This window comes from Solanum pennellii, chromosome 5, assembly GCF_001406875.1.
Source record: "Solanum pennellii chromosome 5, SPENNV200".
NCBI classification, from domain to species: Eukaryota; Viridiplantae; Streptophyta; class Magnoliopsida; order Solanales; family Solanaceae; genus Solanum; species Solanum pennellii.
In genome coordinates this window covers 76,453,862-76,478,126 of record NC_028641.1, presented here as the reverse complement: position 1 = coordinate 76,478,126, position 24,265 = coordinate 76,453,862, and the positions used below count along the sequence as shown (strand labels likewise).

The following is a 24,265-nucleotide window of genomic DNA, read 5'->3' as shown; positions in this document are numbered from 1 at the left end:
CTACTTTAATGAAGTTGTTTTGTCTGGAAATGAGACCCATGGACAGATCATTACAACGTCGGATGTCGTTTGGCATTTTACCCTTCTAGTAATAAATACTCGTGTGAGTTTGATATTTGTAAGGATCTAAATAATTTTGCTAATATTGAATGCTCTATTGTATATATCACGTTTTGTCGTACGTGTTGATATGATTTGGTATGGTTTCTACTAGCAGTAAACTACTCGTATGTGTTTGTTTTTGTATTGGGTTCGAATAATTTCGATAATATTGAATGATCAATTATATATATCACGTTTTTCTTCAGGTGTTGATATGATTTGACATTTTTAATTTACTACTAGCAACAAAATACTCGTGTGTGTTTGATATTTGTATTGTGCCCTAATAATCTCGATAGTATCAAAGATTTCATTGTATGTATCGTTTTCTTTGTAGATGTGATGTGGTTTGGCATTTTTGATTACTAGCAATAAAATATTCGTGTGTATTTAATATTTGTATTGGATATGAATATTATTACGATATTGAGTATTCTATTGTACGTATCATGTTTTGCATTGCATATGTTGATGTGGTTTGACATTTTTCACTACTAGCAATTAAATACTCGTGTGTCTCTAATATTTTTATTGAAAATACATAAATGTTCTATCGTACATATCACGTTTTGCTTCACAGATTTTGATGTAGTTTGACATTTCTCCTTACTAGCAATAAAATACTAGTGTGTGTTTGATATTTGTGTTAAGTCCAAATAATCTTAAATAGTATCAAATACTTTATAGTACGTATCAGGTTTTGCATGTGTTGCTATGGTTTACTATTTCATTCCTAACAATGAAATACTCGTGTGTGTTCTGTATTTGTATAGGGCCGAATAATATCAGTAGTATAGAAAGATTCTATTATATGTATTACGCTTTGCTTTGCAAGTGTTAATTTGACTAATTTTAGAAGCTAAACTAATTTGAAAATAACTTTTCTAACTTTAATTAGTTATTTTGTCTTAAAATGAGATCCATTGACACATCATTACCACATGAGACGCGATTTGACATTTTTTGCTACTAGTAATATAATACTCTTGTGAGTTTGATATTTGTATGGGCCTAAATAATCTTGATACTATTGAATGCTCTATTTTATGTATCATGTTTTGCTTTGCACGTTTTGATTCAGTTTGGTATGTTTTACTACTAGAAATAAAATACTAATGTGTGTCTGATATTTGTATTGGATTCGAATAATTACGATAATATTGAATGATTAATTATATGTATCACGTTTTTCTTCAGTTGTTAATGTGGTTTGACATTTCTATTACTAGCAACAAAATACTCGTCTGTGTTTGATATTTGTATTGTATCAGATAATCTCGACTATTGAGAGATTTCATTGTATATATCGTTTGCTTCGCAAGTGTGAGGAAGTTTGATATTTTTCACTACATGAAATAAAATACTCATACATTTTTGATATTTTTATTGCGTCTGAATATTCTTGATAGTATCGAATGCTCTATTGTACCGAATCATATTCTTACTTTATAGGTGTTGATGTGGTTTGACATTTTTTTCTACTAGCAATAAAATATTTATGTGTCTCTGATACTTGTATTGAACTCAAAAGAATGCTCTATCACATATCACCTTTTGCTTCGCAAATATTGATGTTGTTTAGCATTTTTCTCTACTAGTAATAAAATATTTGTATATGTCTCGTATTTGAATTGGGTCGACATAATCTCGATAGTATCAAATATTTTACTGTATGTATCAGGCTTTGCTTGTGTCGATATTGTTGACATTTTTATTACTAACAATAAAATACTTGTGTGTATTCAATATTTGTATTTGACTGAATAATCTCAGTAGTATCGAAAGATCCTATTATATGTATCATGTTTTGCTTTACAAATGTTAGTTTGACTAATTTTAGAAGCTAAATTAATTTGAAAGTAACACTTCTACTATAATGAAGTTGTTTTTTTTCTGAAAATGAGACCCATAGACACATCATTACCATGTCAGTGGCGGATGGGTACTCACTTCCTTTAACATAAACTTGTTAGCAATTTAAAAACAGGTGTAAAATTCGCTGGAAAAAATTTAAAAAAATAAATGCTACTTCGCGCGCCTCTTATTGCGGAGGTTTAAACCAGCTCATCCACAGCTGCTTTTGTTCTATGGGTGCTCATTTAAATTATAATAACATATGTATCATATTTTCTATATATATATACAAAAAAATTCGGAAATCAATGGGTGCTCGAGCACCCGCGTCTGGCTTACTGGGTCCGCCCCTGATGTCAGATGTGATTTGGCATTTTTCACTATTAGCAAAATAATCGTGTGTGGCTAATAATTGTATTAAGTCTGAATATAATCTGAATAGCATTGAATGTTGTATTTTACGTAACACGTTTTGTTTCGCATGTCTTGAACTGATTTAATATTTTTCACTACTAGCAATAAAATTTCAGAATTTAAAATTTTATTAATTCTGAAATTTGTCATATGTGCAAACTCAATAAATTCATTCGCTCTCAATATTTGTCTCCAGATTAAATTTTTTAAATTTTGTCGAACTAATATTTTTTATACTTCACCTTTTATATTTGACAATAACTATAAGATTTTAAGACATACTAGATCACGATTTAAGAATCAAGTATTTCACTATGACCTTTAAAAAAAATTAAAACAAAAATCTTATTAATTCTAAAATGTGTTGTTTCTGTATATTCAATAAAAAAAAAACACTATATATATCATTTATCCCTCAAAGTAAACTTTCTATGTAAATAAAAATTAATCGAATTCTCAAGCAAATATCAAATATTCGAATCATAAAAAAAAAAAAAACCCTAAATATTTCACCATTAAAAGTTAGTATTGCTGACTGTATTCCAATACACTTCTCATGATTCTATAAATTTATTATTGCACCTAATTTGTAATTGAAAGATCATGTTTAAAAGATAATATTTTTTTAATTCATGAATAATCTTTTATGTGTCCACTTCCTTTACAAAGTTCATATATTATATTCAACTTTTGTTCATCCAAGGTACAAATTTGATTTTTCTAATAAGTATAAATGAGGAGGATTATACAATTCTTTTTTTATAATCTTTATATAAGTTTACAAAAAATTATTATTTTATATAAATTATTAAAATCATTGTAAGGATGTATCATGAATCCAACAACAACCAAATAATCAAGTTGGGGGTAGGTGCTCTATAAATAAAATTAAAAAAACATTATAATTCTAGCAATTTGGAGTATTAATAATATTCATCTTTTACTTTAGAAACATCTTGAACACAAACTTAAAATTCTTTATTCTTTTCAATAATTTTTTTTTTAAAAAAAAGGAATTATATACATAAATAATGCTTCATTAGTTTCTTTGTTCCTAAATTGTTGCATTTGAGCAGTTGAAGATCTTTCGGTAATAATCTCTATTTTGATGCTATAGTGATAAAAGCTATATACATTAATTTCGTAGACCTTATTTCTGAAATTTCATTAGATATGTTATCGTTGTACTTTATTTGTTCCATTTTATATGTATTCTTTTATTTTACGGAAAAAGACCTGAAATATATATGAACTTTGATCGAAATTGTTGTTACTATATCGAACTTTGGAATTTGAAATTTTACCTCATACACTATTTAATAGTGTGTTTTAAAAGACATGTTTGTGCCTACGTAAACATCATAAATATTGCATCATTATAAGTAGTAATGTGTTCACGTGGGCAGATATACACCTTTAAAATACACTATTAAATAGTGCAGAGGATAAAAGGTTCTCCCTAAAATTTGATATTATAAAAACAATTTCGGTCAAAATTGAAATATTTTTCGAACTATTTTTACCTTTATTTTAAATACATCCAACAAATAATATACTTTTATATTTTAAAATAATTTCAATTTTATTTTCAATGACATAATTTCAAAAAAATCTCCAACATGTGGTTGCTATTTGGTTGTAATTTCATCTAATAATTGAAGTTGACTTATCCTTTGCCTATAAATGATAAGAAAGGATTGGTGGAATGAATTTGTCACATTTGTGTTTTATTTGATATTTGAACAAAAAAACATTAGTCTATTCATTTCAATTTTATAATACAATTTGTATTAGACATAAAATTTAAGAATAATAGAAAATATATATAACAATAAATTTATGAAAACGTACAACATAAAGTATAAATTTAAATAATTCTAAATAAAAATATGTCACATAAATTAAATACGAAAAATAATAGAAAGGGGACTACTAATATCTAATTGTTAAGACAATTCAAATAAAACTTTTCAATATTTTGCCTTTTTGTCATTTTTCTTTTTATAAGGCATACATGATAATTAGTTGGAGTGACATTTAAATTTTTAAATATTAATAAAATAATTGATGCAATCCTTATCTTGATGAGTGATTGTTATGAAAAAAAAAAACACAAATAAAATTGGAAGAGAATAAGATAAAATGTGACATACATTGAGTGGACATAAGTTTGTTACAAATTGCATCATCTTGTGTGTTAGGAAAAGTTTATTTTATGATAAAATAAACTATTAATTACGAAAATTCCACCTTTTAGTTTACTTATTTTCATTATTCGTTATAAGTTTTACAAATTTCTAAAATTTTTCATTTTCCCGCATTACATTAGTGTTCTCGCACATCACATTAATGTATCTTGCGCATCATATTATTGTATCATGTAAAAAATGTACCTCACACATCAAATTAGTGTATATTGCGCATCAAATTAGTGTATCTTGCACATCAAACTCAGATTAGTATATCATGTATAAAATGTACCTCGCGCATTAAATTAGTATATCTTACGCATCAGATTAGTGTATCTTGAGCATTAAATTAATGTATCTCGCACATTAGATTAATATATCAACACTTATTGTATCCATTTTGAAAGATTTTTGTAATTATAAACTTTTAAGGAATACATTGTGATTTTATAAGAATGTGATTTTTGTAATTTGTCCTAAAATAAATTAAATATTTCCCATTAAATATAATTTTATATTCGAAAGTTGAGAACAAGATCTTCAAAATTATTCGAGAGAACTAAAATAAAACCAATTGAAATACCGATAAAAATGTTATTGGTTTATTTCAATATTATAATCTCAAGTCATACATTAAGTAAGGTAGAAATGAGTATAGTTAGAGCAAAATTCAAATCAAAATTTGATAAACGGTAGTGAGTTACTCAGATGATAAACACTTCTCAATTTTAACCCAACGATGTTAAGTTGAAGTACAAAATTGATCTACCTATCAATACTATCAATAACATCAATACATCAATAAATCCTTAATTTCGATGAGATTTCTACAGGTCCTCATTTTATCATTATTTATTATTTAATACTCATATTCCATCTTTTATTCTGCATATTCATAATAGCTCCTACGGGTCTACATTCGGTTAGGATTTTTCTGTCCTTGGTTTTGTAAAAGTGTAATCCAATCCGATTCAAAATAAATTTGGTTTAGTTTAATTTTTCGCTATTCGGTTCAGGCTTTTCCAATACAATTATATCAATAATTAATAATATAACCAAAATAACAACAATATTGAATCCCTCAAAACATACTTTCTAATACTATAAATCATAACTAAAATTTAAAACACGATACTTATAAATATACCTATTAAAGATGTTCAAACATAAAATATAATCATCATGAAAAACAGAGCCAATAACCAAAAAAGAACAAAAATGATTAACTCTAATTTAATTCTAAAATTAAAAACTTTATATATATTGGTTTTGGTTTTTTAAAAAAAAAATCGAAACCAATATGGAAACACCAAAAAACCAATCCAAATAACAATATAGTTTTATTTGGTTTGGTTATTCGGTTTAATCCGAATAGTGCACACCCACCATTAAAATTACAAACGTGTAATATTATATAACAACGTAAAACAATACAATCTTTCTGAACATTGTATTCATTAATCTAACAAACGAACCTATAAATTACTCAAACTAACCTTCACTTTCTCTAAAACAAGAAAACTGAATGTAATTGCAAATACTACACAATGAAGCAACAATGGCATTGCCATACTTCTGGTTTAGAGACATTTTGATGACCTGAAAACCTGCAAATACTAAATAATGCCTAAAACACATCAAGATTACAAGATCTTTGTATTGAATTTGATGTATGCATCAATGGGAACTTAGCAGAAGAGACTATAATACTACTACAATATCCCTTTCATATAGATTTCTGCAACTAATCAGCTGAAACCAGCAAAATCTTATGATAAAGATTCGATTTTTAATCACAAAATCGATAAATAAAAAAAGAAAGAAGTAGCAAAAGAAATTTCATAGAAGAATTATATCTGAAACAGTAATGAGATCTATTTCATTCAACACAAATTCATCAATTACAATGATTCTATAACCAAAACAGCAGCTAAATTCAATTACCCATCAACAACAATGAAAAAAAAATAACTAAAAAGGATGAAAACATACGAAATCAACCGCCAAACCCGTAAAGAGTTCTTCCTTGTCTCTTCAAAGCATAAACAACATCCATAGCAGTAACAGTTTTTCTCCGAGCATGTTCAGTGTAAGTAACAGAATCACGAATCACATTCTCCAAAAATATCTTCAATACACCTCTTGTTTCTTCATAGATCAACCCACTGATTCTCTTCACTCCGCCTCTTCTCGCTAACCTCCTTATCGCCGGTTTAGTGATTCCCTGAATGTTATCACGGAGAACTTTCCGGTGACGCTTTGCTCCTCCCTTACCCAAACCCTTTCCTCCCTTTCCACGGCCAGACATTTTTTCAGAGATCAAAATTGAACTGAGAAGAGATTGAATTGATTTGTGATGAAAATCAATAGGGTTAGGGTTAGGGTTTTATAGAGATTTGATTTTCGAATTTGGGGATTTTTTTTGGGTTTTGGCGGTAGAATTTGAATTTTTGTTCTCGATTTTTGGAGCGAAAATTTTTCTATTTTTAATCTGAGCCGCGATGAAATGTGTATCTAACGGTGGATAGATAAGTATAGATAGAAGCACGCGGATCAGTGACGTGGAGTATTTCTATTAATTTAGTGTAATTAATTACTATAGATTAGTAATTAGTTCACTTTGAAGTCAACTAGTAATATTTTAAATGTTGTCAATTTAAACATATCACAAATGTTTTGTTTGAATATTTACTTGATTATTAATTTGATGTTTTGAATTTTAATTAAATGTTATAAATAAAAGTATGTAAAGAATTACTTCTAGTTTAATAATTTTGTGTATTTAGAATAAGAAGTGTATTAGTTTAATAAAAAATAAATATAAAACATTATATATATATATATATATATATATATAAGATTTTTTCTCCTATTTGTATTTGAATTTTATAATGTACATGATAATAGCGATGATTATTATAAGTATTTTAATGTTTTGTTAATGTACATAATTATTTTTTTAGAGATATTATTATGCAATATTTAATATGAGTGTTATAGAGGGATAGTTTATAAATAGCGTAAAGCTAAAATGAACATTGATGTTACGTTATTATAGGTATAATGTTGTTATGGAGAATAAAGAAATATAACAAGAAAATTTGATTCTGGATAAAATTATGTTGTTATAATGAAATATTGTTATAACGAAATTTGATTGTAAGAAAAAATTATCACTTAAATAATTTGCATAAAGTATTATATCAATTAAGACATGGTGTATTGATTGATGGTCTGTCGTTTGGAGGCAAATCGATTGATGATGAATAAACGCAAAATCAAGCTTATTTAAATAATTAAAAAAGTAAATTTAACCGGAGTTGATATGAGAAGATAAATATAGATAATCGTAATAGTTAATAGCTTAAACAATAGTAGCAAAATTTAACATAGACAAACTATTGAAGATACATATAATAGCTTAATTAATTGTTGTAATTGTTATTTTGTATCAAGTAACTTTCAACCTAATTCAATTCGGGCAACTTTCACATATAGCAAATAAAAAATTTATATTTATACCCTATAGCAAAATTTGCATAATTGTGTTCCATAGCAAACATGTAATTGTATAATTCGCTATACATATACAACTGTATAATTCACTGGCCTAAATTGTATAATTCGCTGGCCTCGCTATACATATACAACTGTATGATTCGTTGGCCTAAATTGTATAATTCGCTGGCCTCGCTATACATATACAATTGTATGATTCGTTGGCCTAAATTGTATAATTCGCTGGCCTCGCTATACATATACAACCGTATGATTCGTTGGCCTAAATTGTATTATTCCCTAGCCTATTTCGCTGCATTGTATAATTCGCTGGTCTATTTCACTGCAATTGTATAATTCGCTGGCCTATTTCACTGCAATATGTGTATAAAATTTGTTTTGCATACAATTGAATCGAAGTAAAATGTTTGTATATTGTATAATTATAAGTGTATAGCAAGAAGATATATGTTTTTTTCTCGCTTTATACAAAAACAGAAACACAATTTATACACTTCTGTTTTATAAAGCGAGAGAAAATTTTATATCACTGCAATTGTAAAATTTGCAATTGTATAATTCGCTGGCCTTTTTCGCTGCAATATTTGTATAAAATTTGCATTAGTATACAATTGAATCGAAGTAAAATGTTTGTAAATTGTATAATTAAGTTCATAGCACGAAGATATATATTTTTGCATGTGTATATACAATTTTCTCTCGCTTTATACAAAATATAAACACAATTTATACGCTTCTGATGTATAAAAGCGAGAGAGGCGAGCAGAGGGAGAGTGGCGAGCGAGAATGGGAGAGTGACGAGCGAGATTTTGGGAGACAAGCGACTGGCAAACGTTTGCTATGTGGCATAATTAAATCAAACAGTAGCTACTCCATTTATTTTAGGTTATTAGTTTGCTATTATATACAATTATCCCAATTCAAAATTAACATTTTTTTCTTTTACTCAATCTATCCTTTCCATATTTCTATAAAAGTAACCATTATTTCCTTTTCAATTCTCCTTTGATTATTTTCTTTTGAATTAAATTATGTAATTATATTTGATATATTATTTTTCTACAAAAATATCGAATCGACAGTAATAATTTGAATAAAAAGAATAACATTAAATAGGTTCACTGGTAAAGTAGGTTTAGTGATTTTGATAACATATTTGATTTTTTTATTATTTGGTTATCGATAGAATTTTTTTCTTAACGGGTTAATCGATAACCCAATATTAAATTATATTTATGTCATTTAGTATATAAAGTTCTCAACTTAAAATTTAGTTTCATATTTTTATTTCTTGCAGTGTCAAACTCTCGATTATTCTACGGCGTAATTGTGTTGTCTTTTTTAGCAAGATACAATGAAGCAACTCATGATGTATATGCTCTTTATTTGAGATTTTCATCATTCATTTTTTCTATCAAATATTAATGGTTAGTCAAATAATAATCAATAATCGATAAATTAATAACATATAAGCTAACATCTTAAAGGTTCTTAATGATTTAACATGTCTATAAATCGATAATCAATTAATCAAATTGATAAACTTTAAAATCAAATCGAAGCGACCTAATTTTAATTATTAATGAATAATATTAGTAAAATAGTGAATCTAATTACCAATAGTTAAAAAGTTAGTTTGACATATATTTTTTTATATAATGTAAATAGTTAAACCAACATATAAATTTTAACAAATTACATAAATGATAGTAATAATATTTATTACTCCATTTTTTTTTTAAAAATAATAATTATAGGAGTGCGAAGTCCATCCCTAATCTTAAAGCTTTGGTTCGTCTTCTTTCCTTTTCACTTTTCTGCATTTTTTTTTTTGAGCTCAAACCAAATTTCTTCATTATTTACAGCATATTGAAGCCAAATTCAAGAACCCCAGTAGCACAAAATCCATTTTTTTTCACTAACAGTTAGTCAAATTCAAGGAAAAAAATGGCATGTAGAGTTCAACATTCAATTCAGAGCAGTTTTTGGTTCTTATCGTCAACCCCTTTTCGAAATTCTTTGAACCCAAGAAGGAATTTTTTCAAGAATCGAATTAGTTTTGGCAAAGAATTGTTTTTTTCATCTTCTTCAAGAACTGCCCTTTACTGCACTTGCAGTAGTAGTAGTAGTGGTGGTGGTGATAAAGATGGTTTTTTGACATATGGGGTTGGGGGTGATGATTCATTTGTACTTACAACTCCACTTTATTATGTTAATGCTCCTCCTCATATGGGGAGTGCTTATACTACCATTGCTGCTGATGCCATTGCTCGTTTTCAGGTTATACCCCTTTTAAGATTTGTAATTGTTGGTTTGAAAAACTTGAGATTTGTGTTTGAATTATCAATTATCCTATTGCAATTTTTGGTTTCAAAAATTTGAGCTTTGTGTATGAATTCTCGGTTATAGTATTATTTTGTTGTAATTACTGGTCATAATGATTAGTCATGTTGTTTATGGACTGTTTTTTCCTTGAGATGAGTGACTAGCGGAAATAACCTCTTTACATCCAAGATAGGGGTAAGGTTTGCGTACACTCTACCCTCCTTAGATTTTTGGTATTACACTGAGTATGTTGTTGTAATTTTATGGAGTCTATGTTGTATGCTGGGAGAAGTGTGTGATTTAATAGAATGTTTCGTTTTACTAATCCTATAATTTGCATTAAAGACAGAAATATTAGTAGAATTAGAATGAAATGTGACGGAATGGAGTGAAAGAAACATGTATAGTATTCACTATTCACATAGTTGTCCCCGACTGAGTTGAGATTGAGGTGTAATTGATTATTAACCATCTGACAGAGTGAAGTTATCTTCAGACTACCTCTTTAGTGTAGTGATTATACTACCGCTGCTGCTGACACCTTTGCTCGTTTTCAAGTTACACCCTTTAAGATTGCAAGTGTTGGTTATCTAATTTGACGGAGTAAAGTTATCTTCACACGACCTCTTTACTGTAGTGATTACACCACCATTGCTGCTGACACCGTCCCTTTCTCACATTACTCTCTTTTAAGATTGTAATTGTTTGTTTCAAAGGTTTGAACTTTGTGTTTTAATCGTAGGGAGGATTTTAAATTCTCAGTATAATTTTATGGAGGGCTTTTAGTTTGGTTATAGACTTGTTTGTTCGTGCCGGGAGAAGTGTGAGATTTTAGAGAATCCCTAGTTTTATAAATCCTCTAATTTGCATTTAAGACAGATTGATTAGTAGTATTAGAATGAAATGGGCCAGAATATAGAGGAACGGATATAGAGGATTCATCTACCTGACCCCAACTAAGTTGAATTGAGGTGTAGTTGATTGATTTTCTAAATTTCCAGACGGAAGCTGTCTTCATATTACCTCTTTAGTGCATCTTAAATTCATTTGTTCCTACTGTGATTCAGTACATTTCCTAGTCTTCCTTTGCATTACAAGGTTATAGCCTCTTTTTTATGGTGATGTCTTATCATAATATTTAGGGGGCGGATGTCAGAGTTGACCTAAGCCATCTCTATTCATGTTTTTGGTTGTCTATTCGAATATAATTCAGGAGTCTTGGAACTCTTTCATATACTTAGTTTGTTAGGCATAGATGGTAATCAGAGCCTCCTTTTTCACTTAGCGATGAACTTCCTTGTGGTTGTGATGAAAAGATGCATCCTCAACGAATAGACTGCCACAGGATATAATTTTTGCTTTTTAAGTAGAAGGGAGGACATAATTAGAATAAAATAATGTCAGATTCCTCAAAGTATACTCTGGTGTGCAATTTTAATAGGCTGATGTTTGTAGAGTTCCTTTTCTTGCAGAGGCTACTTGAGAAGAAAGTTATATTCATCACTGGCACAGATGAACATGGAGAGAAGATTGCTACTGCAGCTGCAGCTAATGGTTCTAGCCCAAATGAACACTGTGACGTTGTATCACAAGCTTATAAAGCTCTCTGGAAAGATGTATATTTTTCAACTAGTGCTAATTCATTTGTTTTTAATCTCAAGTACAGCATCTGGAATGTTCTTTTTTGATTGGGTGTGGAGGGTTCAAAATTAAGACTTAGTTCATGTAAAGGGAGCTCTCATCAATTGAGCTAATGTCATGCCTTTTTACTTCTTCAATTGTTACTGCAGTTAGACATAAGTTATGACAAGTTTATCAGAACAACTGATCCAAAGCATGAAGCTGTTGTGAAGGAATTTTACTCTCGGGTTCTTGCAAATGGTGACATATACAGGGCTGATTATGAGGGACTTTATTGTGTCAACTGTGAGGAGTACAAGGTGAGAACTCAATTCTATTTTTCCAAAGAAATCTTTTGCGTACCCTTCATATGACATTCTTTTCCTTATAGTCTATTACCGCTCCATTTCAATTCGACTGTCTGGTTTCGATTTGTCATGAAGTTTTAGAAAATAAGGGAACTTGTGAATCTTGGAGTCTTAAACTAAAAATATGTGGAATGTACCAAAATGTCCTTTAATGTTGTGGTCTTAAACATGCCACGTGGAAAGTTGAAAAGATTTGCCAAAAAAGAGACATTTTTGTTAAACAAACTGAAACAAACAAATTGAAACTGAGGGAGTATATAGGATCATACAGTTTTACTACCATCTTTTTTCGTGCCTCAGTAATCAGTAGCCACTCTAGGCGTAGGCATTCGACTGATTGGTTCTTCCGTAAAAGAATTCATTCTTGGTGGAAGATGTTAACCTGGTTACACAGTTTCTAATCACTTCCTTGTGACTTTGAGCCCTTAAGCTGCATAAATCTACATTCCCATGTTCTTTTTAGAATTCATGCACAAAAGACTGGCACTGTGGCAGAGGTTGTCTAAATATCATATTGATGTTGTTTGGAGTAGTCAGTCGTGAGTTTTTTTTTTTGATATATAATAGAAACCACTTTCCATCTTTTACTTTTCTAGCAATTCCGTGGTGATTGATTGCAGCATTGCCTCTTATTGACTTCATAGACTATATGATTTGTAATTACGATTTCTCGGACTGGCTTACTTCAAGTTTATCATCTACAATCTATTCCATTACATATAAGAAAAAGATTGATGTATAATAGGTAAAATAAAGGATGCATGAGATTATACGAATGTTCTATAGCTCAAAGAATTCGAAATATGCAATATCCAACTAAACCCATGTTTCTTTGGCATTTATGCATGGCTAAATCTAGTTTGTTTATTATTGGGCAGTCCATTTGTAACATTGGAAGAGTTGCAGGACGAGAAGGATTTGCTGGATGATAACTGTTGTCCTACGCACTTAAAGCCATGTGTGAAAAGAAAAGAAGATAATTACTTCTTTGCCTTGTCAAAGTATCAACAACAATTGGAAGAAGTTTTAAAGCAAAACCCTGGTTTCGTCCAGCCTTCTTATCGTCTAAATGAGGTAGGCAGATTGGAATATCTATTTGGGTTTTCATTTTAAACTCTGCACCTTATTGGTTCATAATATCACCCGACAAAGGCTAGAAAAGATACAGATGAGATTGACTTTGGCGAAATATGTAAACAATGTCAATGTTTGGAAAACATCTCATTCCTAGAATTTGCTCACTTCTCATAAATCATAGTAAATAATTTGAACACTACCTGGATTTTCTAAAGCATCAATTTAACCGGAGGTGAAAAATCACATTTTCCATTGATATGACATTAGTTCAGTCAAACTAGGTTCACTAGAGATGAATTATATTATTCGATAAACCAAAAGATATTTGTCCAGAAAAGAATTTCATTTCCGCAATGCACTATTGTCATTTGCTCTATGTGATACTGTTTCCTGAAATACTATTCCTATTGCTGTCTCAATTTACACCGTCATAGTGCCTGCATTATTTTGTGTTACATGTTTGCTTTGTTTAAAAACATTATGAAATAAAATTGATATAGTCTATTTAAAGGTTCAAGGTTGGATTAAAAATGGCCTGAAAGATTTCTCCATTTCCCGAGCATCAGTAGATTGGGGTATTGCTGTTCCTAATGATTCGAAGCAGACTATATATGTCTGGTTTGATGCTTTATTGGGGTAAGTCATCTTTCTCTTTTGCACCTGGTGCAAATATAGATATTTTGTCCTTTTGATATTCTGTCTTCGTTTGGGTTCTGTTCATTATGTTTTTCAATAGTGTTGGCATGTTTTCCCTTTGTGAGAGTGCCTGTATAGTTCTTTATAAATAAAACGTCTGTTTAGACTTTTTTTCATAATTTTTTTTGACACGGTGGTTGTTATTTTCCATATGATTCAGGGGTTCATCTTGAGTAAACTTGGAAAATTTCACTGCCTGTACTTCAAAATAGATTCAACTAAGCTAGTTGCATGTTACATAATGTTGCTAGGGCTTTACGTTCTATTCTGACTCTGGTTGTCTCACATGCTGCATGCAAAGGGTTCTTAAATTCCAAAGCAGCCCTAGTCAACATTTTTCAGTAATTGAACTGTTGTTATGAGCGTAGTAGCAAGTGGCTCTCATTGTTATTTACCCTGAATATGATGTTCCATTCATCTGTTGTCGTATCTTACTCTCCATTGTCATTTTCTTCTCCTTTTGCTCTTTTTTGGGTCAAACAGTTATGTATCTGCACTTCTGGAGGATAGCGAGCTAGCCAGTTTAGATACTGCAATTTCTTCTGGATGGCCTGCCTCGCTCCACTTAATTGGCAAGGTATGCCATGCTTTTAGTTACATTTAAATTCAGATAAGCTAATGCTTGTTTGGGCTGGGGTGGGGGGGAGGTTGTTATGGATCTTGTTTGAACAATCTTAGTTCCATGAACTTCCTTGGTAGTTTCTTACAAAATCTAGTCGCCGTTGGCAGATAAGGATATTGTTACTCATACAAAAAGGGTAAACTAAGCACGTAGCTAGACACATAAATTACGTTCTTATGTCATTCCACTTTCATGTCAAAGCGTAAGTATTAAGTGGCACTGGATTTGTGCTTTTCTTGTTGGTGTATGCCAATTAGTATCTTTTTGATCTTTGATTATAGATTTTGTTCCTCGGTTAACCTTGAAGAAACTCAGATGTTTGATATTACTATAATATCTTTTGTATACGTTCAAAGTTCTCATTTTTTATGGTTCTTTGGATACACCTGAAAGCATCTTGTTATCATAACTAAGCAACGTTGGAAAGCTAAAGTTCTTTTATGTTTAAATGAAATAAAATATGAAAGTTTTTATAGTTCATGTACTGTTGTTGCTAGAGAACTTTCTCAAAATCCTCTTATTGATGAAGACGTTCCTTTTTGCTTAGCTAAATTTCATCTAATCAATTTGTCTCCTTAACGATTTTGTTCTCCTTGACAATTTTGACAGGATATATTGCGATTTCACGCTGTTTATTGGCCAGCAATGTTAATGTCAGCAGGAATTGGTCTCCCTAAGATGGTATTTGGTCATGGATTCTTGACCAAGGTATTTACGTTACATTTGGAACTTTTACTCTATAATTTTCTTGAGCTTGGAAGATTTGGCTCTTCGACATTGTCTGAGTTGTAGTTTGTTATCACCTATTCCATCTCCTTACCAACCACCCCTCCAAGAAAAAGGAAAGGAAAAAACAAATAAAAAACAGTAGATGAAGTTCTTATATGTTTCAGGAGTTTCTTACTACTACCAATATTACATCTGCTGATGTTGGTCTATTTCTTCGTTCATATGAAGCTTTGTAAAAGTATGCATTAAATGTTTCAATGATTGATAAAAAATCTATTCAAATACAATCAGTCTTCTTTGATCGAGATAATTTTGTATTTTTCTCTCTGGACTGCGTTAACGTTATTTCATACATATACTGTTTTAAGCTATGTAACTTCGATAAAAACATATAGGCAAGCATGTACTTATGCTAATTCATCGTATAGTCCTGTTTATATTTGATGTAGCTCTTGTTTTTTGAAATTTTAGGACGGTATGAAGATGGGTAAATCACTGGGGAATACACTCGAGCCAACAGACTTGGTTCAGAGGTTTGGACCTGATGCAGTCAGGTACTTTTTCCTCAGGGAGGTAGAATTTGGTAATGACGGGGACTACTCAGAGGAACGGTTCATCAGAATGATAAACGCAAATTTAGCTAATACAATTGGTACTTAATTTTTTAAAAATATGTTACATTGTCATTTCGTTCTGATTAGCTTTTGGAACTTAGGCAAGGATATTAAGTCTGACCTAAGGTTTATAAATGCAGGTAATCTTCTAAATCGCACACTTGGACTTCTGAAAAAAAACTGCCAATCAACTCTGGCGGTTGATTCAGATGTTGCGGCAGAAGGAAACGAATTCAAGGCTGCAGTGGAGAAACTGGTAAAACACGTCTCCCCTTTCATGCATTGAGATGTACATTATGCCAGACTAGTTCCTCTTATTGCATGCCTTTTAACCTCTAGATGTACATAGAATGCAGTTTAACCGCGTAAGACGCTTGTGTTTGATGATGTGAAGTGTTGTCTTTATAGGTAGAGAAAGCACGAGTGCACTATCAAAATTTGGAATTATCAGCAGCTTGCGAGACTGTGCTGGAGATTGGTAATGCTGGAAATTTATACATTGATGGACAAGCACCGTGGACTCTTTTCAAGCAAGGCGGCGAAGCTTTTGAAACTGCAGCAAAGGTTTTTCTTCAAGCTGTTTCCTTAAACTTCGTTTGTATAAAACTCACTGAAGTAATCATCGTTGCATTCTAAGATACTTTATTCTTCCCTTTGATTATTCATTAGGATCTCGTAATTGTATTAGAAGCAATGAGAATCATATCAATCGCGCTATCACCAATTACACCAGGCTTGAGCTTGAGGATATATTCCCAACTTGGCTACTCCAAGGAACAATTCAATGCTGTTAGCTGGGTACATTCATCGTACTTTTGCTATATCTTTGCTGATTTTCTAGCAAAACCATTGAGTGATCGATTATCTTGTTTTCAGAGTGATACCAAATGGGGCGGGCTGAAAGCTGGTCAAGTAATGGCACAGGCAACGCCAATCTTTGCCAGAATAGAAGATGGAACTGAAGCTGAGACCAAAAGTGCAGCAACAAAGAAAGTTAAGAAGGAGAAGACACCTAAAAGTAAGAGTCCTGTTGAAGCTTAGAACTTTTTTTCATGCTTATCTTAAACATCATTGTTTTCTCCTCCCGCGATATGTAAAACATCGATTCTTACAACCAATAAGTATCTATCGATATTGCTTTGCATAGATTTTGTTTTAACCTTCTGTGTTATCAGTCATAACTTATAGCTGGATACATCAAAGAACTACCAGTTTTTTCGACCAGTTTTCTACATTCTATCTTGCCATTTTGCTGTTCCATCGATAAGTAGCTGTCAACGTTGTATGTTTCCTTAAGGGAAACGAGACGTTTTCCAGCAAAACTAGACCACATTTGGATGGATAACTTTCTTTGTAATACAATTTGACATTGAACATATACAACTTTTAAGGTTTTCACAGAAGGAAGGAAGCTATTAAGTCTGTCAAGTGATGATAGTGTTATGCAAATACATAATGAGATTTGCTTGTAAATGAGTTAATGATTTAATATATCTAGCTACTCCTTAATTTTCATTTGTATATTTCCTTTAAGTCGAGGGTCTATTAGAAACAGTCTCTCGACCTATGTGCGGGTAAGGTCTACAGTACACACTATCTCCAGAGTCCACTTGTGAGATTACACCGAGTATGTTGCTATGTTATTGTTGTAGTACTTTTCCTATGTATATGTAGAGAGAACCAGTCGTTAAAAACAGACTCCTGTACTACTTATGGAAAGACCACTCAACGCAAGATGTTCATCTGAACTCAATACGAGTCTTTCATATTTTAATGAGCATACAAGGACAAAAAAAAATAGCAATATTTTTAAACGAAGCAGTGTCAGATGATACCACGAATACAAAAAACAAGCAAAAATATGGGACAAAAAAATATATTTTTGAATAATAAAGATGGATTTCTGGACATAGTTTATTTTCCATTCAGAAAGACAAAGCAACAACAAAAGAAAACTTTGAGAAACAAAAGTTGATATCTCATGTATAAACCAAAGCCAAAATGCAAAAACATATATTCTGTGAACTCTCTTGTTCCTTCAATTCCCAACCATGGATGTTTACTTCTTTCTTGAAATCCCCAACCTATCGCGGAAATCTTCCTCCATGAGAGGAAGACCATCGCGCAACTTGACCTTAGGTTCCCACCCTAGCAACTCTTTTGCCTTTGTGATATCGGGTTTTCTCTGTCGAGGATCATCTGGTGTGTTCTCCACTGTGATAATTTTCACTTCCGGGTTGATAAGCTACAAGATAACACACTATTTATGTATCCGAGGTATGAAAGTACTCGTCTAGATTACCCTTTTATCTCTCCTGAAGTAATCCCACAAGTGAGATCTGAGGAGGGTAGACTGTACAGAGACCTTGCCCCTATCTTGAGAGATAGAGAGGTTCTTTTCAATAGACCCTCGGTTCATCCTCAAGCACTTCACTTATTGGAAGAGAAAGGGTAAAATCTCAAACGTTTGCCAAAATAAAAGGGTTACCTCTTTCACATTCTCCGCGAGTTCAAGCATTGTGAATTCACCTGATGATAGAGGATCGAATTAGTTATGAACGATGATGTATAACCTTTTTACGAGTTAAATAGAGAGGAAGTGGAAGTGAACTAACCTGGATTTCCAATGTTAATTGGTCCAGTATTGTCTCCAGCCATAAGTCTCATAAGGCCATTAACCTACTCATCAAGAAAGGAAGGTAAGTCAAAAGGCTAACAAATCCGAATACTAACTTCATATCAAATGGCTCAAAGAATGTTATAGGGAAGTCCTGCAGAACGTTGGGGTGTAGATAATCAAGGTGCACGGAAGTAGGCCCTAGACACCATCGTTGTAACAGAAAGTTAAAATCGTTCAAAGATTAGTTCTTACCATGTCTGAAACATAACAAAAGCTGCGCGTTTGTGTTCCTGGTAACTGGACAGTCAAGGGTTCATCACTGCAGTGTGCAAAAATAAAGTTGGTCCCTTGCTAAGATAACAAAGTTGACGAAAACTGTTAACAGAAACATTTAGAAGCAATACCGAATGGCCTGAGCAATGAAGTTGCTGACAACGCGACCATCATCAATGTTCATTCGAGGACCATAAGTGTTGAAGATCCTAGCAATCCTTATTTCTGTTTTTTTTCAATCATATCAGAAGAGATTTGATGGAAAGCAACACGAAACATATGGTGCTCACAGAAGAAAGGTTTACCTATTCCGTGCTGTCTGTGATAATCAAACATCAAAGTCTCAGCCACTCTTTTGCCTTCATCGTAACAACTTCTAACTCCTGAAAAATTGCATACAATCGTAACCATACAAGACATATCGTTGAGGATCTGTGGCACGATGGGGTCAGGTAGGACTACATATATACTAGATGTTGAACTTGAACCTCATTTAGCTTCTTCACATGTTTACTTTTCATATATCGAACCTCTTAGTGAAAATACTGGCTCTTACTTCAATATCATAAAGTTAAAAAACGTACCAATTGGGTTAACATTGCCCCAATAGGTCTCATCTTGAGGGTGCACGAGTGGATCTCCGTAGACCTCAGAAGTCGATGTGAGTAAAATCCTGTTTTGCACAACAAATGGTGAGATAAGAGGGATCTACATTACCAAGAACTAAGTAGTAAGTACAGAGAGAAGATGATTCCGACCTTGCTCCAGTTCGTTTGGCTAGTCCCAACATGTTCAACGTTCCGATAACATTTGTCTTAATTGTCTGGTAACAAAAACACAACAGAACTCGTTACTTCAGAGCAACGAAACAACTAAGTGTGACGAACATAATGAACAGAAGGAAACTTCTGCAATTACTAACCTTAACAGGATTATACTTGTAGAAAATGGGGGAAGCAGGACAAGCGAGGTGATAAATCTGGTCTACTTCAATCAACAATGGCTCAGTAACGTCTGCATAAGAAGAAAATCGACACAGAGGATATAAACAAGACAGTTCATGAACGTACAACATCATTCTCAGTATAGTTCCACTAGTAGAGTTTATAGAGGGTAGAACAAAAACACCAACAAGACATATAAAGCAATAACAACAACACGATAGTGAGAAACTAGAGGCATAAGAGACAACGAGTAGCAGTAAAAAAACCAGAAGCAGTGGTTTTACCATGGCGAACTAGCTCAAATCTTGGATGACCAATCCATTTCTTTAGATTGTCTTTTGATCCAGTGAAGTAGTTATCAGCAACAATCACCTGAGCAACGACGTAAAAATGTTCATGTAAATTCACTCCTATTTAACCATCGATCTACGAGGAGACAGTAAGTTGTGATTATACAACATAAAACCAGCGCGAAAAAAACTCTGTACCTCATTCTTCTCATTTTCCATAAGTTTGTCAACAAGATGAGAGCCTATAAATCCAGCACCACCAGTCACCAGAATCCTCATGTTAGCCTGTGATTCAAGTAGTTCAAGAATGGTAACGTTATCTCAGAAACAATCTCTCCACCTCCACAACAACGCAGGGGTAAGGTAATCGACCAAACATACACACCACCCCCTCCACAGACCCCACTTGTGAAATTACACGGAGATGTAAAAGCTATGACAGTGTGAATTTTCAGGTTTGCAGTAGGTATACAACTAATGTAAAACTAGTCAATTCACGATGAATCTTGACAATTGGACTGATACGGGCTTAAATGGAGCACATGGACAAAATCAGTCTCAAACTTACTTGGGATTGAGGCGTAATGGCTATTACAAACACGAAATATAAATCTAACTAAAGATCCAATCAACCACAACCTACAGAAACTGGATTTACCTGAAAAAATTTCGCCTTTCGCAACGGTGAAGGCTCTGGTGGTGGTTTTGTTGATACATGATTGTTCCCATTAGAAGCCATATTTTCAGATCAATTCAACTCTGTGACCAAAAATCAATCAAAATTTAGAAAAAAGAACAACAGATTTCTAGACAACAATCCAATATCAATAAACCCCCTTAACAGGTTCAAATTTTTCGAAACCAATTTCCCCTAAACTCGTCAAAAATCTACGTTGCTCAGACTCTAAACAGATGTTGACATGATGTAAGTATCAAATCCTTCAAAAATATTGAACTTTACGAAAATCCCACAGTATAAACTCAGTATAGTCATACCAAGTGGGTCTTACCCTACATCACACAAGTAGATAAGTCGAAAGTATAAAAAAACAACATATAATAACACGATAATCAAGGTACAACGAATCAAAATCGAAGAAACAAAAAAGCTGAAATCTTGATCCCAAAATTGAGAAGATGAACACAAAAACAAAAAAAAAACACTAAATTAAACTCCAAATCATCAATCACCTTGATTAGTAGAGAAAAAAAAAGAGTGAATACAAATAAAATTAGCTAAAAATCACACAAATTTATAGAATATGAAAAAACAAAAACCCCACAAGACCCATCACACCAAACATTACCAACAAGAGAGAGAAAATTACATAAACCTAAAAAAAATAATTTCTTTTTATATAAAAAAAGTAATCTTTCAATACACGCAAAAAAAATTAAAAAATAAAAAATTAAACACAAAAAGAGAAAACTGATAATGAAATCAAACCTTCTTAGCAATAATTACAGATCTGAATCTAATTTTTTTTTTTTGAACATCAAACAAATAATTTCAATAAAATTAGCAAATTTTTGACAAATTCAGCATAAATAAATAAAAAATTCGCTGAATCAATATTAACAAATACACTTAATAAATTCAGCAGAAACAAAGCAAAAATCAATTAAAAAAGCAATCTTTTTAATACCCATTACTTAAATCGACAATTTTATTTTTTTTTGCTTAATCAATTCAGCAGCAAAACAAATACTAAATCTTATACCTCTTGAAACAAAAAAAATTCATACACTAAAATAATTATTTAAAGAAAAAAGAAGTACCTGTAAAATATATATTATAAAAGATACAGTCAAAAAAGTTATTAGAATCCCAGATTATGTTGAGATTTTGATTATAAAAATTATGGGGTTTTATTATTATTTATAGAAAAAATTGAGATTTTGAAATTAATTACTTAGTCTTTTAGGATTTGATTTTTTTTTTAAGAGTAAATAGTGTTATATGCTATTTAGGTTTACAAGGTCAAAATTTGGACTTTTTTTTCCTTAATTACTTGAGATATTATTATTATTTTTATTATTAACAAAAAATTTATAATTTTAAATATTTTTTTGCTTTCCATGAATTATGCAACTAACCAAATTTTTTTTTATTTTTTAAAGAAGATATAAAGAATTTTAATATGTAGCCATGAATACATGTGCCTTAATATTAATAATAAAACAAGATAGTATATGATATATTTTTTAATGTAATTGTTTATTAGGTAATGTTAATATTCTGCCTATGACAAGACTCGTAAGGGGATTGAGATGGTTCATGCTATAGTCATGACACTTATTTGATGGACTTTATTAAGAAAAAAATTGCGTTTTTTTCGGAATAATAGTAAACGTGACCATTTACTCTAAGGGTGTATTTGCAGCGACGAAAAATGTTTTTCGTGAAAAAAAAAATTGTTAGTTATTTTCTAGTGTTTGTTTGTGTGTAATTGCATCATTGACTATTTTGTTGTGGTTAGACTATTTTAGTTCTTCATATATAAAAATAGTCGTGATTATTTTAATGCTTTCTATAATTAATTAATGATTAAAATAATTTTTATTGTATGAAAAAAAATTGATTATTTTAGTTATAAACCTTTAAAGTAACGGTGTAAATAAGAAAATCTATTAAGTTGAACCAACAATTCATGTGAACCATATAATGTTAAACGAAAATGTAAGACTTTTTTTTTTAATTTTTCATTCTGTGTTTCATATTTAAATGGGCAACTTTACATATAGCAAATAAAAAATTCATATTTGTATGCTATAGCAAAGTTTGCATAATTGCGCTTCATAGCAAACATAAAACTGTATAATTCGCTGGCCTAAATTGTATAATTCGCTGGCCTATTTAGCTGCAATTGTATAATTCGCTATCCTATTTCACTGCAATTGTATAAAATTAAAATATATGTATATTGCATAATTATAAGTGTATAGCAAGAAGATGTATGTTTTTCTCTCGCTTTATACAAAAACAGAAACACAATATATACACTTCTGTTGTATAAAGCTAGAGAAAATTATATTTCACCGCAATTGTATAATTCGCAATTATATAATTCGTTGCCTTTTTCTCTGCAATATTTGTATAAAATTTACATTTGTCTACAATTGAATTGAAAGTAAAATGTTTGTAAATTATATAACACGAAGATATGTGTTTTTGCAAATGTATATACAATTTTCTCTCGCTTTATACAAAACAGAAACAGAATTTATACACTTCTATGTATAAAGCGAGAGAGGCGAGCAGAGGGAGAGTGGCGAGCGAGATTTTTGGGAGAGAGGCGTCTGACAAACTTTGGCCAACGTTTGCTATGGAGCACAATTAAATCAAACCCTAGCTACTCCATTTATTTTAGGTTATTAGTTTGCTATTATATATAATTTTCCCTATTTAAATTGAATTTGTCTAAATCCAAATTAACGATAATGATATGTTTAGTTGTTAGTCGATTAATTCAAATTTATTAGGTAAAAAAATTTGTTGTTATTAGCACTACAATGCACCTACTTTAGGACCAAAATTTATATTATTATTCAAATAATAGAGAGTTCAACTGAAAGTGAATAATCTAATTGAGTTTGGTTCTAAACAAAATTGTTAATCAACATGAGGGTGTATTAAATTCCCCTTTAGTTATTTTTAATAATAAGCCAAAGGATTAGTTTAATTTTCGATTCTCTATGCTACTAACTACTTTATAATTATTATTCTTTAAGGAAAAAAAAATTTAAATATGACATTAACCTTTGAATAATGACTCATTTACCACATTTATTATATATTGAATTTATATATATACTTGTCTTTAATAAAATATATATTTATGCTATTAATTTTTTTAATGAAAAACATAAATAATTTTGCAAAATCAATTTTTTCATCTTCCCTACAAGGGTCCATATTTATCGAACCAAGCTATATATCCAGTCCATTTTTCAAGAGAATTACCATCCGTTAATTTCAAGTAAATTGAACTAATCAATATCTGCTCTA

At 31.0% G+C, this 24,265-nt stretch overlaps 3 protein-coding genes across 5 annotated transcripts; 1 reads left to right on the top strand and 2 right to left on the bottom strand.

The window, feature by feature from the left end:
* Nucleotides 1–6,409: 6,409 nt before the first annotated feature.
* LOC107018728 (histone H4) lies at nucleotides 6,410–6,936 on the bottom strand. Its single transcript, XM_015219288.2, has one exon. It carries the CDS (start codon nucleotides 6,865–6,867, stop codon nucleotides 6,556–6,558), a length of 312 nt encoding a protein of 103 aa, XP_015074774.1. The 5' UTR covers nucleotides 6,868–6,936; the 3' UTR covers nucleotides 6,410–6,555.
* Nucleotides 6,937–9,844: 2,908 nt separating this feature from the next.
* Nucleotides 9,845–17,505, top strand: LOC107020709 (methionine--tRNA ligase, chloroplastic/mitochondrial). Its single transcript, XM_015221169.2, has 12 exons — nucleotides 9,845–10,358; nucleotides 11,876–12,019; nucleotides 12,194–12,343; nucleotides 13,298–13,465; nucleotides 13,980–14,104; nucleotides 14,648–14,741; nucleotides 15,396–15,494; nucleotides 15,987–16,167; nucleotides 16,270–16,385; nucleotides 16,538–16,693; nucleotides 16,799–16,927; nucleotides 17,006–17,505. The coding sequence occupies exons 1-12, from the start codon at nucleotides 10,026–10,028 to the stop codon at nucleotides 17,168–17,170; spliced, it is 1,860 nt and encodes a 619-aa protein (XP_015076655.1). The 5' UTR covers nucleotides 9,845–10,025; the 3' UTR covers nucleotides 17,171–17,505.
* Nucleotides 17,506–17,989: 484 nt separating this feature from the next.
* Nucleotides 17,990–22,162, bottom strand: LOC107018610 (UDP-glucuronic acid decarboxylase 6-like). 3 transcript variants are annotated; one of them, XM_027916923.1, is made up of 13 exons: nucleotides 22,036–22,162; nucleotides 20,915–21,015; nucleotides 20,455–20,541; nucleotides 20,251–20,338; nucleotides 19,945–20,036; nucleotides 19,781–19,845; nucleotides 19,607–19,695; nucleotides 19,328–19,405; nucleotides 19,154–19,247; nucleotides 19,002–19,068; nucleotides 18,745–18,808; nucleotides 18,618–18,658; nucleotides 17,990–18,374 (listed from the first exon to the last, which is right to left on the bottom strand). In XM_027916923.1, the coding sequence occupies exons 2-13, from the start codon at nucleotides 20,993–20,995 to the stop codon at nucleotides 18,189–18,191; spliced, it is 1,032 nt and encodes a 343-aa protein (XP_027772724.1). In that variant the 5' UTR covers nucleotides 20,996–21,015; nucleotides 22,036–22,162; the 3' UTR covers nucleotides 17,990–18,188. The 3 variants fall into 3 exon arrangements, with proteins under 3 accessions (XP_027772724.1, XP_027772725.1, XP_015074621.1); XM_027916924.1 differs by lacking the exon at nucleotides 22,036–22,162 and adding an exon at nucleotides 21,978–21,998; XM_015219135.2 differs by lacking the exon at nucleotides 22,036–22,162 and adding an exon at nucleotides 21,448–21,507.
* Nucleotides 22,163–24,265: the final 2,103 nt, after the last annotated feature.

What these genes read in the sequence shown, in the direction of transcription:
- LOC107018728 (XM_015219288.2), bottom strand. Translation starts at nt 6,867, where the DNA reads ATGTCTGGCCGTGGAAAGGGAGGAAAGGGTTTGGGTAAGGGAGGAGCA.
- LOC107020709 (XM_015221169.2), top strand. Translation starts at nt 10,026, where the DNA reads ATGGCATGTAGAGTTCAACATTCAATTCAGAGCAGTTTTTGGTTCTTA. An exon ending in ATAAAGCTCTCTGGAAAGAT is followed by an intron (nt 12,020 to 12,193) that starts GTATATTTTTCA and finishes TTGTTACTGCAG; the next exon opens with TTAGACATAAGTTATGACAA. An exon ending in CTTTTGAAACTGCAGCAAAG is followed by an intron (nt 16,694 to 16,798) that starts GTTTTTCTTCAA and finishes ATTATTCATTAG; the next exon opens with GATCTCGTAATTGTATTAGA.
- LOC107018610 (XM_027916923.1), bottom strand. Translation starts at nt 20,995, where the DNA reads ATGGCTTCTAATGGGAACAATCATGTATCAACAAAACCACCACCAGAG. An exon ending in GCCAAACGAACTGGAGCAAG is followed by an intron (nt 19,696 to 19,780) that starts GTCGGAATCATC and finishes TGTGCAAAACAG; the next exon opens with GATTTTACTCACATCGACTT. An exon ending in TTCATTGCTCAGGCCATTCG is followed by an intron (nt 19,069 to 19,153) that starts GTATTGCTTCTA and finishes TGCACACTGCAG; the next exon opens with TGATGAACCCTTGACTGTCC.